At 45.2% G+C, this 13,741-nt stretch overlaps 1 protein-coding gene across 1 annotated transcript in view; it reads right to left on the reverse strand.

The window, feature by feature from the left end:
* Alk (Anaplastic lymphoma kinase) overlaps nt 1–13,741 on the reverse strand; it is a 251,749-nt gene that overhangs the window by 14,302 nt on the left and 223,706 nt on the right. The window contains exons 20-22 of the mRNA XM_075866168.1: nt 6,414–6,568; nt 3,086–3,215; nt 813–910 (exon numbers count right to left, since the gene is read on the reverse strand). Of these exons, the coding sequence (XP_075722283.1) occupies nt 813–910; nt 3,086–3,215; nt 6,414–6,568 (383 nt within the window). The remainder of the gene's footprint in view (nt 1–812; nt 911–3,085; nt 3,216–6,413; nt 6,569–13,741) is intronic.

The following is a 13,741-nucleotide window of genomic DNA, read 5'->3' on the forward strand; positions in this document are numbered from 1 at the left end:
GTTCTTTTTTTTGAGCTCATTCTCCATCTCGTCAGAGTTTTGGCATTGGCGTTCCACGCCGAAAAATAGGCGCTCGTGTTCTTGGGTCTAAACAAAAGATGAAGAGTACGAAGAGAGCGCATGCCGATTTTTTGGTGATGATAGCCTTCTGGTGTCGCTACGCGGCCTAAGAAAGAGCCCGGCAGCTCCGCTGTAATAAGTCCATCGTAGTTGTGGCCACAATATAGAAGTGTGAGTGTGCATACTTCATACTCGTGGTGTACTTACACGTCTAACACAAAATACATATGATCATTGGAGCTGCACAGGTATGTGGTCAAGGGGGAAGGGGGAAGGGGGGGTTGGTTAATACGAGGGCACTCTTGCTCCTGATCCTCACCACCTAACTGACTCTTCTGCCTATATCGTTACGGCTGCTATCATGATAAAGACCACCTAGTGCATAAGATATTATACTGAGTAGGGAATGCTTGTTTGAATGATAAGAAACGCGTGTGGTCAGTATAGTGACTGGCTGTGCCCGTTGCGCTCGCAAACCTGAAAAGTTATTGGCCTTTCCCACATGTTGATTATTGAGGGACAGTGCCAATTATGCAAGATTATACAAACAGCCACCTCTACACTGTGCTCGGAAAGGCCCCTTCAGAGATAGCCAGTCTCGCACATCTTGCGCGCAAGTTTTTCTACTTGCTGGCTGCCTAGTGCAAACGTGGTCTCGCACCGCGAAACGCCGCCATCTTACTGTTAACTGGAGGCAGTTCAATGTGAAGACGTCTACAAAAAAAATGTACAACAAACAACTCTTCGCGCACCTGTGTATGAAGTGCTTGTCTTCCAGGTACTGGCAGCCTTTGGCCACGTCGATGGCTAACTTCAGGAGGTCTGTCATCGTAAGACTCGGTGGGACATTCTGCAGAAAACAAGGCTGGTTACTATGCTGTGTTTATATAGTAAACTCTTGTTACCAAAATGCTGTGATACTCAGTTATGCTGTTGTAATCATTATGTCTGCCGATATAAATCTTTATCGTTTGTGAGTTAAAATGCGTGAAACGTGTCAAAAATCAACAAAATCTGCATTTAGTCGAGAGCTTCAATGGAAAAGAAATAAATAAAAGGAGTGTTACAAAGATGCTTATTAAGAGCAGCTATGCGCAGATAAAACACGGCACATAGCTGATTTGATCGAAAATTCTGTGCATGGGGAATACAACTTCGGCAGAAGTGTGTGCTTCTGAACGTGCCACTGTCCAGTAAAATTCTGCCATTGGACCAATATTTTCATGTTATTTGCTATATTTGTTTCAGTCTACTACTTCATATCTTCATTGACTCTTTTTCATTTATGGTAATAATTTCAATTTTTATTTCATTTCATAACGTTAGAGGCTCGTGTGCTTAGATATAGGTGCATGTTATTTGACCTGAAGTAGCAGAAGTTTCTGGAGCCCACCTTATTTACAGTATAGCACAATTATATTATTATTAGTCTATGGCAATCATTCTTCTATTTCTTTCGTACTGGAAAACATGCATAAATGTTGCATCAGATAAAGTTTTCACAGGAAGTAAGTTATAACAGAACAGAAGTGTTCGTGTTAAAACGTGGACCTTTCGTCGCCAGGAACAATAACCATATCTCACACAATGCACTGAAGGCACTGTCTATTATAAGTACAAAGTTTTTATCTCCTCTGTCAATGATGTTCCGCCATCAGCAAGGGCTGTAACCTGCCCTTACTAAGAATTCCATGCAATCGCGTTTTATGAATATGAACGAATGTTTATTCCACGGAAATACAGGAATGAACGTTTACTTAATGAAATATGCGACCATGATGGCCTGGTTCTGATGCACGTGGCCTCGAATTATCCGTACTTAGGTAGACCGCAGTAAGTGTGCTTTATGCCTACGTACGTTCATGTAATGAAGCATTTGTAATGCTTGCATACTTAGAAAAGACCTTTTATACAGGCAAAGGTCACTTTCAGTGTGGAATTTTCAAGCGGAATGATGTAGTATTAGGAACACTTTCGAATGAACTCATAATTCACGTGTAGTTTTGTTAACTGTTGTTCTTGAAAAACATGGGAATGAAGCCAAGAAAAATAAACAACGGAAAATATACAAACAGATGTTATAATACTATATTTAAGCAAATAAGGACACTCACACCCGTATTCACAAACGCTCCTCCACTCGACTTTCACCCTTCACTTGACCGAGCTGCGCGCACTGTGCCGCTGCTCGGCTGAAAATGACGCTGTGCTACTGAAGATTAGCAGCAAATTATCACTGATATGCAGTGACTTTTCCTGCCTAAAGATGGCACTCCAATCGGCTTTCTCAAGTTAAGGTGGAGCGCCGAGTGAAGGGGCGTTCTAGAATACGGGGGTTAGTGTTTCACACGCATCATAGCAGCTCACAACGAACCATCCCGAAAGATGAAGTAATCATTCAGTAACGTATACATGGCCTCATGGGTGAACTTATATTGCTTATGCGAACACCACAAAGTTCTACCTGAGTGACCCGAGAAATTCTCCAAAGTTATAAACTTGCTGTCATTCTTTCATCATAACGGAATTGAGGTTAAATGATACTTGTTTGTAGTAGCTTTTATTTATTTTTTTGTTATTGGGAAAAGATAACGTAACGGAGCCGACAGGAAGAACACGGTGCTCCTCGCAACTGATATTTCTTAACATGTTCAGCGTATGTGCTTGAAAACCTTGAAGAAAATTGACATCCTTAAGACGCACTTAATGTGTACCTGACGTGTTGTACTTGGGAAGCACTAAGGTAGGAACCAAATCTTAAGTGCAAGCCTTTGTTTCTTTACTGAATGACCCGTTGCTGCTTTCATTTCTTAAGGCTTATTGGTAAATCTCTTGTTGATTTTCATTGGTTATTATCAGAATTTTATCTAGGAAAAGGCATTGTTCTTATCAACTAAGCATGTTGGTATCTATCTATCTACAATTACATGCGTATCTTCAAAAGTCTGTTTACGATGTATTTACAATGATGGCAAATGAGACTAAGCACAGCTTTAGTCAAGGCTAAGTGTGTACATGGCCTCACCGGTTTTGGCCGCGATTCCCGGAGGAAGGACTTGAGGTCTCCGCCAGGCAGGAGCTCGAGAACGATGAACCGTGGCATCTTCTCGAAGCAGACGCCAATGAAGCGGACAATGTTGGGGTGGTTGAATTTGCTGCGAGCAGGGAAGAAAAAAAAACAGCCATTTACTGCACTCTTCAGGGATGCATTTTTACGTGCCTAGGCTACAGAATTTCACTGTGACTTCCAGTGACAAGCACCCCAGCGCTGGCGGAAACGCGCAGGCGATGGTCCAGGCGCCGTTGTTTGAAGACATAGAAGGAAATTGGGGCGCATGTAGGGAAGGGCATTTCAGCTCCACAGACATGAAATCTGGGCAAGGGCGAAGAGTGTGGAGTGTGCCAGTGTTTCCCCAGTGAAATTTTAACTCTTTAAATCTTTACTCTCTGCAGACTCACCAACGAAATAATAGTTTGGAAATGTGTTTTAAGAAGGGGTTTCCAATACTAGATGACGACTGTAGAGATGCACGCTTGTGTATCTGGTTTAAAATGAGAAACTTGAGCACTTTGGCAGATTTCGTTGGGTGTGCTGACAAAGCTGTGAAGCCAAACATATTGTTTTAGGCCATAGCGACGAACTTTTAAGTCATATTATGCATAGTATGAACTGGTGACAGGAAGTGGAATTTACCCCTTTTTTGTGGCGTATGCCCCTTCATCACGGACCGTGACGACAACATGACGTGTCGACTAGCCGAAACCCTAAGGTACTTCGCCGTAAAAAAAATCATAGAGAAATGAGTGACCCAGAAGTAACCCCCCGTCGAATCCGTGTGCATGGTGACCTTTGACCAGTCGACAATCTGCTGCAGTGAAGCATTCATCACCTGAGGAGCACATGTCCCTCTACAATAGTCGCGAATGCTCATGTTGCACCAATTTTTCAAGTCCTTGGTTTGTGGCACTAATGCATGAATCATGTGACTGAACATTTGATGTCACACTAAGAATCCAGGGCGGAATTTACAGTTATTTTATTCGTAAGTGCTCTTTCACCTAATTCAGTCCAAGATCTCAATTTGAAGGTTCGTGAAAGTACTGTCTGGTAAACTTAGTTTGTATTAAAATATTTCAACCTGTTCTCTTTTATGTAATGTTAGTATCAGTGAAAGTTACCGGCCAACAGAAAAGAGCACTTTGAAAAATACTCATGGCCTACACTAAAAAGCTCCACTCTAGTGCTTTCTTCAAGGTTAACCAGTTTAATTGTAATAATAATAATTGATATGTGAAGTTTAACGTCCCAAAGCCACCCTATGAATATAAGAGACGTCGTAGTAGAGGGCTCCGGAAATTTCGACCACCTAGGGTTCTTTAACGTGCAGCCAAACATGAGCACACAGGCCTACAGCATTTCTGCCTCCATCAAAAATGCAGCCGCCGCAGCCGAGATTCTATGGCTACGATCTGCGGGTGAGAAGCCCCGTACCTTAGAAACTAGACCACAACAGCGGGGCTGAATTGTATTGATACGTAGCAAAGAGGAACGATTTATTATTTGCATTTAATTACAAATATAGGTCAAGATTATTAAGAATACTAAATACCCTCTCCCGGCCAGCTCCGAGATCGGATATTATTTGTCAACTGTATGGCCTCAGGCCCTAACTAACAAGTTTTTCAGTAAGGTAGAGAGGTAGGCGAGTTGAACTTAATGCATCTCGTACAGAATCAACGAAAATAGGACGGAGCACGAGGACGAAAGAACACAGTATACGAGCGCTCATACTTTGTCCTTCTATTCAGGTGTTCCGTCCTATTCGAGCTGATTTTGTACAAAAGCTTGTTGCCATCGTATCGTATGATAAACTTGTCGTACAATTTGCACACGGCTTTCACTAATAATATGTCCGTAAAAATGGATAATTGATATAGGCTGGTCTGTACAGTTTACCTCTATCACACGTGATACCTCTATCGCACGTGTTCGTTCAAGTTATTCCTTCAAGTACGTTGCTTCCTCTGGCTTATATGCCGGTGTCCAATGCACAATAAATTAAATATTATTTGCGCCTTTTTTCCTATTGCCATTGTTACCACTATGCAGGAAAACTGGACGATGAAAACATAAGTTGTGTTCCTACAAACGGATAACATCAACTGATTATATGAATGTTAATATTGCTTTTATGTTTTTGGAAAATGCGGTTTTTAGCAGATTGGTATCAATTTATTCTGTGAGTCTATATTTTAATATTGCAATAAGTGGGAGCTCCTGTGATTTTGATGCTGTTACTGTACAAGAAGATGGAACCAGTCAATCTGCCTGTACACAGCTTTTATCCCACCATTCTTGTTATTTACGGGCATCTTGTACCTACATGGTAATAAACTTCAAACTACAAAATTCATTTACTTAATCATCTAGGTAGGTTCACATATCCTGTTCCGAGCCTCCGATGGCATGCTGACATCTTGTAGACCCACTACTACGTGTTTGACAAGTTAAAGTCTAGATTTATTTTCATTCGTATCTCACTTTCTTTTTCCATGATAGTCATTTTCTCTCTCTCACGCTCTACTCCTCTGGCTCCTTATCCAGCGCTGGCTAGTACGCTAGTTGACGCTAGTCTCTAATCATTTTTACAGCGAAAGCAGTTGTGAGATCCCAACAGCCGGCTGCTTTAGTGGCATAGTTTTAGGCCACTGCTGGTGACACCGCCGGCGACAGAGTCTGCAGCTCCTATCATGTGAAAAGAGAAAATGGTAATTTCTTGGATATGATAGAATTCGAACCGAAGCTCCCTGCGTGGCAGTCGAGTATTGCACCAGAGTCACACCACTGCTTGAAACTCCTTCACAAAAAGACCATATACAGGCGTCACGTCGAGCAAGAAGTCGTGCTAATGCATGTGATGTACCATGACAGAAAAGTAAAATAACAACCAAATTCGCATAATGTAACTTGCACAACGAAGGAGTCATTTAAAGCTCCCAACCAATTACAGAAGGCCCAGCCAGAATACTTCCTCGTTGTCGGCCACAGCACAAACTCCACATAATGACTTACAGATGTGTTTCTGGTGCTTCGTTTTTTTGCAGGTGATGAAGAATGGCACAGTGCGTGCTTCCTTACTTCAGGAAAAGAACTATGACTTATAATGCAGAGGACACTTTGAAAGTGCACTTGTAGTATACAGTTGCCCAAGAGACTTTACTACGGGTTTTCAATAGACCGCTCTTCTAGCTTTCGCCGTGGCTGTGTGGCCGTGTTCGGAGCAGGCGTGGTGTTATTCTTATAGAGTGAGTATGTAATCGCCCCAACGCACTCTGTCTCGCGGTCATCGTACCTCATGATGCAGGCCTCCGTGACGAAGTCCTTCTCGGACTCAGGGGACGAGAGCTCCGGCAGCGTCTTCACGGCCACTGGGATCTCTGTCACGGGTGACGGTGCCTCTCCAGTGGTCGGTGTAGTGGGCGCTACGGTTGTTGGCAGCAGGAAGCCCTGTAAACGAGGTGAGCGACGCTGATGAGGCCCAAAACCAGCAGGACAGCTCAACGAGTACAGTGGTATGGTTCATTTTTGAGGAGTGAAGTTTCTTCGCTACTCGCGATCATTGTCGTTGAGGCTTTCTGTCGGCCCTTATCGAAGTGAAAGAGTGAAACATGTGGCAATACCGTCTACAAAGCGTACATGGCGTTCATATTGTTTGAAAACATTTCCTTGAACAATATTTATATCGTTTACTATTTCGTTAATGCAGGTTCACTCTATCATCAGCATCAACTTTGAAGATCTGCAGCCATTGTTTGGTTGGAGGAATGAAATTGACTGATTGATTTGGAGTGTGTCATAAAGGTCGGTTGGTCAATCCAGGTGGTAGTCAGTCAATAAGTCAGCCATCTGGCTAGGGAAACGTCCGTAGAGTGAGTGAGTGAGTGAGTGAGTGAGTGAGTGTGTACAAATACCTAAGCTGTTGAGAGACCCCGTAAGAGATGGCTCCCGATTATGATGATCAACTGATATTCCTTAAATATGGAGCGCTACAATGGGCATTGCAAGACACTGCCATGTTCTCGAGTTCCACCATCTTGCTTTTTTGTGTGTACTTTCGGCCAAGATATACATTTTACGCATTCGATTTCCCTGCATGGTCCTATTCCAGATGCTGGCCAGAAGATTTCTGACCACAGAGTTTCCTCAATTTTACAGGAGGGGCTCTGGCACTGCGATCAATTAGCTACAAGCAGAGTGATGGATAGTACAGGGTTTGTACATTGTTCGTTCTTCCGGCTTCGAATGCACTTGTAGCTTTGTTTATTGCTAGTTTCAAATACTAGAACGAACCGTTGTAATCTTTGTGAGCCGATTTGAATTGGTGAGCAAAAAAAGTTAAGGTGCTGAACTGGAGCCGTTGAACCTTTGCTGAACTTCACATAGTGGCAAAGTGAATTTAGGTCACACGGAGTCAAGTGGAGCCGAAAAAATAATTAGGCAAATTTATGTACTACCCATCATTCCCATGCTGGTTGAAACGCCGTGCGTTGCAGCTCCCATAGACACTAGCGCCAGAGTTTCCTGTGGTGTATCTATAGGAAGCTATATGTTTCCGACAATGGACTAGGTCAAGTGATGAACGAGAACATAAAATACGCTCCTGTTAAGGGATTTTCCATCAAAAAGGCCCCATTTCTGACGGGCTTTTCAGTGCAACTTCTCCAGAGATTCCATCTTTTCTTTGCCGCTCTTCCTCCCACACACTCACTATACAGGTGTCGTACCCGCGAATAGAAAGATACGTATCTCCACTTGCACCAGCCACCTGTCAAACGAGAGCAACGGCGTCGTTAGCCAACTTCGAGCCAACAATATGGCACATAGTCTCCTGGGTATTTTCTCATTATTGACTCTGTAGTGCTACGAGTACTCTTAGGCCCTGAAACACTTTTTGAGCATGGTCAGAAAACGTTGCCGATCGGTAGTAGAAGCTCTCGACAACACGCGAGCCAAATATTATAGCACAGCACGCGGCCTGGAATTCACAATAAAATATCAAAGTCAGCTAAAATTACCTTCTCTGCTTTCGAAAAATGGCGGAATATGCCCAAAAATCACACGTTAATTACCCATCTATCAGCCATTGGCTGATTTGAACATGGCGCACTCGCTTATTACAGAGATCGCCGCGGGAGACCACAACTAGTCCACGCGTGCGCGCACGATCACACCGAAAAAAGTGGCACATCCAAATAAAAAAAAGAAAAAAAAGTGCTCAAGGCCACGAAGCGCGTGTGACGTTTTTCTGTGGCCCTGCCATCCCTCCCTGCTTAGCTTTTAGTGCTTTCATCGGGACGAGAGAAGACAGAATGCAATTGCAGCATACGACAAACCTTTGTAACTCTACTCGCACAGGACGGATTCTTAAAAATTTTGCGGCGTTGAATTTCTGAGGCATTAAGCTTTTCCAGTGAATTCATTCCATGGTTACTTGAAAAAGCGTTTCAGAGTCTCTTTAAATGAAACATTAAAGAGTTCATTGGGAGGTGCACCGTGAGCGCTTCGTGTCTATTCCGTGATGTTGTTCCGTGAAGCTTTTTTCGCTTTACTTTTGAGTCTTTTATTCCCATCTACAATAGGGATCTGCAAAAAATCTAAGTCATTATTCTCACCGTCTTTCATTATACCCAGCTGTTTTCTCTCTCTCTGCCATAAACACCCAAGTTCTTACGTTGTTTGCACTTCTAATGAAGCCTACGACGTATACTTCCATGGTTGCCCAACAGAATTTAGTATTCAAGCACACATGCACAGATGTACGAAGCGCAGAATGCTCAAAAGACGCTGTCCAGTATGCACCTGCGCAGAATGACATGCCTTTCGGTAACACTTGCATTTACAGTTTTAAGAAGCGCTTCTGCAGGACATGGTGCTCTGAAACAGGCATGCCGAAGTCTCTCACAGCCACACTACTGCATGTTCATCTTGCCTCGTGTTGTAACAACACTCCGTAGTACCAGTTTTATCGCAACAAGTGAACGCTTCGAAGAGAAGGAAAGAATACTTCCAACAACTCTCAGTCCCACCAAGTCTATCCAACAAGTACTATCATTGCAAGTTTACCGCCCAGTAGCATGTATTGGTCGCACGTAGGTACACGCTTATCAGGATCGGCGCACAAAAAAGCACAAACACTTGATGAGTATGTTCCAGCTAGCCCAATATGCTACTTTCTTACCGTGTATACATGTGCGTGCTTTCATTTTGTTGAGCATGCGTCTGTGATCGTAGAATGCCTCGTCGTGACAGAGCCCTGTTGTATAAGACAAGGGTTGGTTAGGTATCAGTGTGCAAACGATTGTATCTTCAAGGACAGTCCTTTATGTTCGTTGTGTGTTCATCGTTTGTGTTCGTCGTTGCACAGCGAACACTGCTCACAAAGGCATTTTGACTTTTTGGACTTAGGTGCACAGCCATTGATGATTTCTTGTTTCCAGGAGGATGTGTGACAAGGCGTGCGCCGGCCCATCGAGCCGTGCTAACTTTCCTGAAGAAAACCGATTTGACCTCGTGTTTATAGACATTTTTTTCAAGTGACTATTTATTTGTGCTTACGTGTCTTTTCTGTTTTGTTTTTCTCTTCTCTCTCCTCTTTCTCCCCCTATATTTTTTAACGCTATATCACCCCTTCCCGAAGGGGCGGGCAGGCCGGCGTTGTTCTTCTAAAGGTGGTGCTTGTCAGCCTGTTTCCTCCCCATTTCCCCTATCTCTTGTGTTTTCTGGGCATACAACCCAAGTAATAATAAATAACACGGTCGGTTTGACTTATGTTTGGAGTGGATACAGATATCCTTTGAAGATGCAGTAAAATGCGTTCATGTTATGAAGCTGTAGGAAAGCCGCATTTCGACGTCTAAAGGTGCGAAATGAAAAAGGTGCCAAGCCGAGTATCCATGTCAACGAACGTGTTCTGATGATGATGATGATGGTGATCCTTGTTACTCTGGTGCACACCCACAAAGGGGGATCGGCCAAGAACCGGGCGGCAGGATCTTAAGTAAAAGGCTTATGGTTTTCCAAGCACAAAGTAATTTTAGACTGAAAAAAAAATTCTATAGAAAGAAAAGCCAAAACTCGAAAAACGAGTATATCTGGGCAGAGATTGATGCAGGCTATCAGATGCAATTTGAGACAGAGGTAATGGTGGGTCTGAAACGAATACGAATGATATATATGTATATATATATATATATATATATATATATATATATATATATATATATATATATATATATATATACCTCCCACATGCTTACGTCAAATATATATATATATATATATATATATATATATATATATATATATATTGTGAGCGCGACAAGCGAATGACTCTTTATTCTCTTTGTAATCATCATCACCTGTACATCTTCTTCATCTAAGAATATCATCACCGGCGTGATTGAGCTCGAGCCTGGCCGAATAAACCGGTTCCTCACAAGTGGTGGACAGTGCTTTCCGTTCCCTCGAGTCCTCTCGCCCGTTCTCGCTGGAGCTCCGCTCGGGTCGTCGCGTACAACCCCCTGCCATGGCGGCCCAAGAAAACCCTGGCCCATCCAACGTCGCCGTCTTACTGCAGCCACCGCCGCCCGCTCCGCCCAACAACACTCGCCTGCGTGATCCACCTGTGTTTTCCGGTCTCCGAGGCGATGATGTCGAAGACTGGATCAAGAACTACGACCTCGTCAGCGATTTGAACAGGTGGGACAATCCACACAAGTTGCGCAGCGTCCCATTTTACTTGTCCGATGTTGCGAAAACTTGGTTCTGGAACCACCACCCGGATCTTCCCGACTGGGACACTTTCGAGCAGCAAATTCGTCAGGTATTTGGTGCCCCTGCAGTTCGCACTGAGGCAGCAAAGAAGAAACTCGCTCAACGCACGCAGCTGCCGGGTGAATCTTACACCTCTTATATTGAGGATGTCCTTGCACTGTGCAAGCGCGTTAACACCGGCATGTCTCAAAACGACCAAATACGCCACATTATTAAAGGCATTAACACCGTCGCCTTTAACGCCCTCACCACGCAAAATCCTGCCCCCACCCAGGACGTGATAACCATCTGTCAGCGACTTGACGAGCTTCAGTCTCTTCGTCTTTGCTACGATGCCACCGACGTTCCTTTGCCTGCACCCCTCGACTTGCGTGCGCTTATTCGCGACATCGTTCGTGAAGAGCTGCACGGGCGCTGCTCTTCCTGTGCTGTCGAAGTTACTTTACCTCCTGAAAAAGATAGCTTGCGAGACCTGATTAAACAAGAGATCGCCTCCGCATCGCGTGCGACGTGTTCCAATAGTCCCTGCGTGCGCCAGACGCGCACGTATGCCAAAGTTGCCGCGCTCTCTGCCGCACCCACCGTTTCTGTGCCTACAACAGCAGACCATACGCCTCTGGCTTCGTTATCACCGCCAGTGCGTGCACCACCTTACTACGCACCTCAGCGCCCACCTCGGCCAACCTGTTACTACTGCGGCTATCGAGGACATATCGCTCGGTTTTGTCGAAGGCGCCAACAAGACGAGCAACGCGGCTACGCTCCCGAAGAACATCGAAGCTTCCGTCCGACCATGAACTACTTACGGCCACCCCCCCGATCGTCCTATTACCGTTCACCGTCACCTACTTAACATACGGACATGCCTGGGAATTCCCGTACGTCTCGCCGCAGGTCGCCTTCGCCAGGTCGCCGTTCAGTGTCGCCTCTACGGCCCGCCTCCCATTCCACGAACGCCCACGCGGAAAACTCCCCGATGCAGTTTTAGGAGGGGAAACTGCATCCCTTGGACAGCTAACAATTCCTCCAGAGCGGCCATCGAATTTGATAGTAGTGTTTGTAGAAGGTGTACGTGTTGAGGCTCTTGTAGACACTGGCGCTGCCGTTTCGATTATTCGTGCTGATTTTTGTTCCCGCCTTCGAAAAGTCACCACACCTTATGGCGGCCCACCTCTACGTGCGGCGACCAACGCTCTCATTCGTCCACTTGCACAGTGTACCGTTCGTGTCTGCATAGAAGGCATTCGTCATCACATTGTTTTCGCGGTATTTCGTGAGTGCACCCACGCTCTCATTCTTGGGTGGGATTTCTTGTCTTCTGCGTCCACTTTCATATCATGTGATCAGCGCCTCCTGCATCTAAACGCCACTGACTCTTCTCCGCTTGAACAAGATGGACGCATCCGCCTTGTCACCAAGTCAGATTATGTACTTCGGCCATACATCGAAGAAATTATAAGTGTTAATTGCACCGACATTGTGGATGGCGACGTACTAATTCTCCCTTACGGTCATACCCTACGTAGGGGCATTGTGATCACACCGGGGCTTATTCGCTTCTTCGATGGGTGTACGTACCTAACCGCCATAAATCAAACGCCCGAGTGTGTACTGCTCCCCTGTGGCTCAACAGTATCTTGCGCGGTCGACAGTGAGCCTGTTGCGATTGTTACGCTTCCGAACAACAACCACAACGATGTTCCGAAGTCGCAATCATTGCCATTCAATGCCTCTGCCACACCTGTGTCGGCGACAATAAGCAATGACTTAACACCTGATCAAACTGAAGATTTGCTCGCCCTGTTAAATAGACACCGTTCTCTATTTGACGTGAACTCGCCCGCCCTCAGCATGACTACCACCGCTACTCACAGCATCCAGACTGACGGCTCTCGTATTGTACATCGGCGTCCATATCGCGTGTCTCAGGCAGAACGCAAGATCATCGAGGAAAACGTCTCAGACATGCTACGACGCAACATCATACGTCCTTCCTCGAGTCCCTGGTCATCCCCAGTTGTTCTCGTTCAAAAGAAAGATGGGACAGTGCGTTTCTGCGTCGATTACCGTGCGCTAAACAAAATAACGCGCAAGGATGTTTATCCCCTCCCTCGGATTGACGATGCACTGGATTCATTACAGGGCGCAGAGTATTTTTCCAGCCTCGACCTTAGGTCAGGCTACTGGCAGATACCAATGTCGGAGTCTGATAAAGAGAAGACCGCCTTTTCAACGCCAGATGGGTTGTACGAGTTCAATGTGATGCCTTTTGGACTCTGTAATGCGCCCGCCACCTTCGAACGCATGATAGACGGCGTATTGCGTGGTTTGAAATGGAAAACATGTCTGTGCTATCTCGATGACATAGTAGTGTTTTCATCCACGTTCTCGCAGCATCTACAACGTCTTGACGAAGTCCTCACATGCCTTGCCAAAGCCGGTCTACAGCTTAACACCAAGAAATGTACCTTTGCTAGCAAGACAATCAAGGTTCTCGGCCACCTTGTCAGCAAAGAAGGAATTTGGCCTGACCCCGAGAAGCTTGCCGCTGTCCACGATTTTCCTCGTCCACTACGTCAGAAGGACCTGCGCAGCTTTCTTGGGTTATCTTCTTACTTCCGGCGCTTCATACGTGGTTTCGCGGAACTTGCGTCTCCGCTCCATCAACTCCTCGCAAAGAACGTCCCCTTCATTTGGTCCGAAGACTGCGAAAGCGCTTTCACGGCATTGAAGCAAGCCCTCACGTCGGATCCGGTACTGTGCCACTTCGATTCCACCGCACCCACCATCCTTCACACCGACGCAAGTAGTCATGGTCTCGGTGCGGTACTCTTGCAGCGTGACAAA

This window comes from Rhipicephalus microplus, chromosome 6, assembly GCF_043290135.1.
Source record: "Rhipicephalus microplus isolate Deutch F79 chromosome 6, USDA_Rmic, whole genome shotgun sequence".
Lineage (NCBI taxonomy): Eukaryota > Metazoa > Arthropoda > Arachnida > Ixodida > Ixodidae > Rhipicephalus > Rhipicephalus microplus.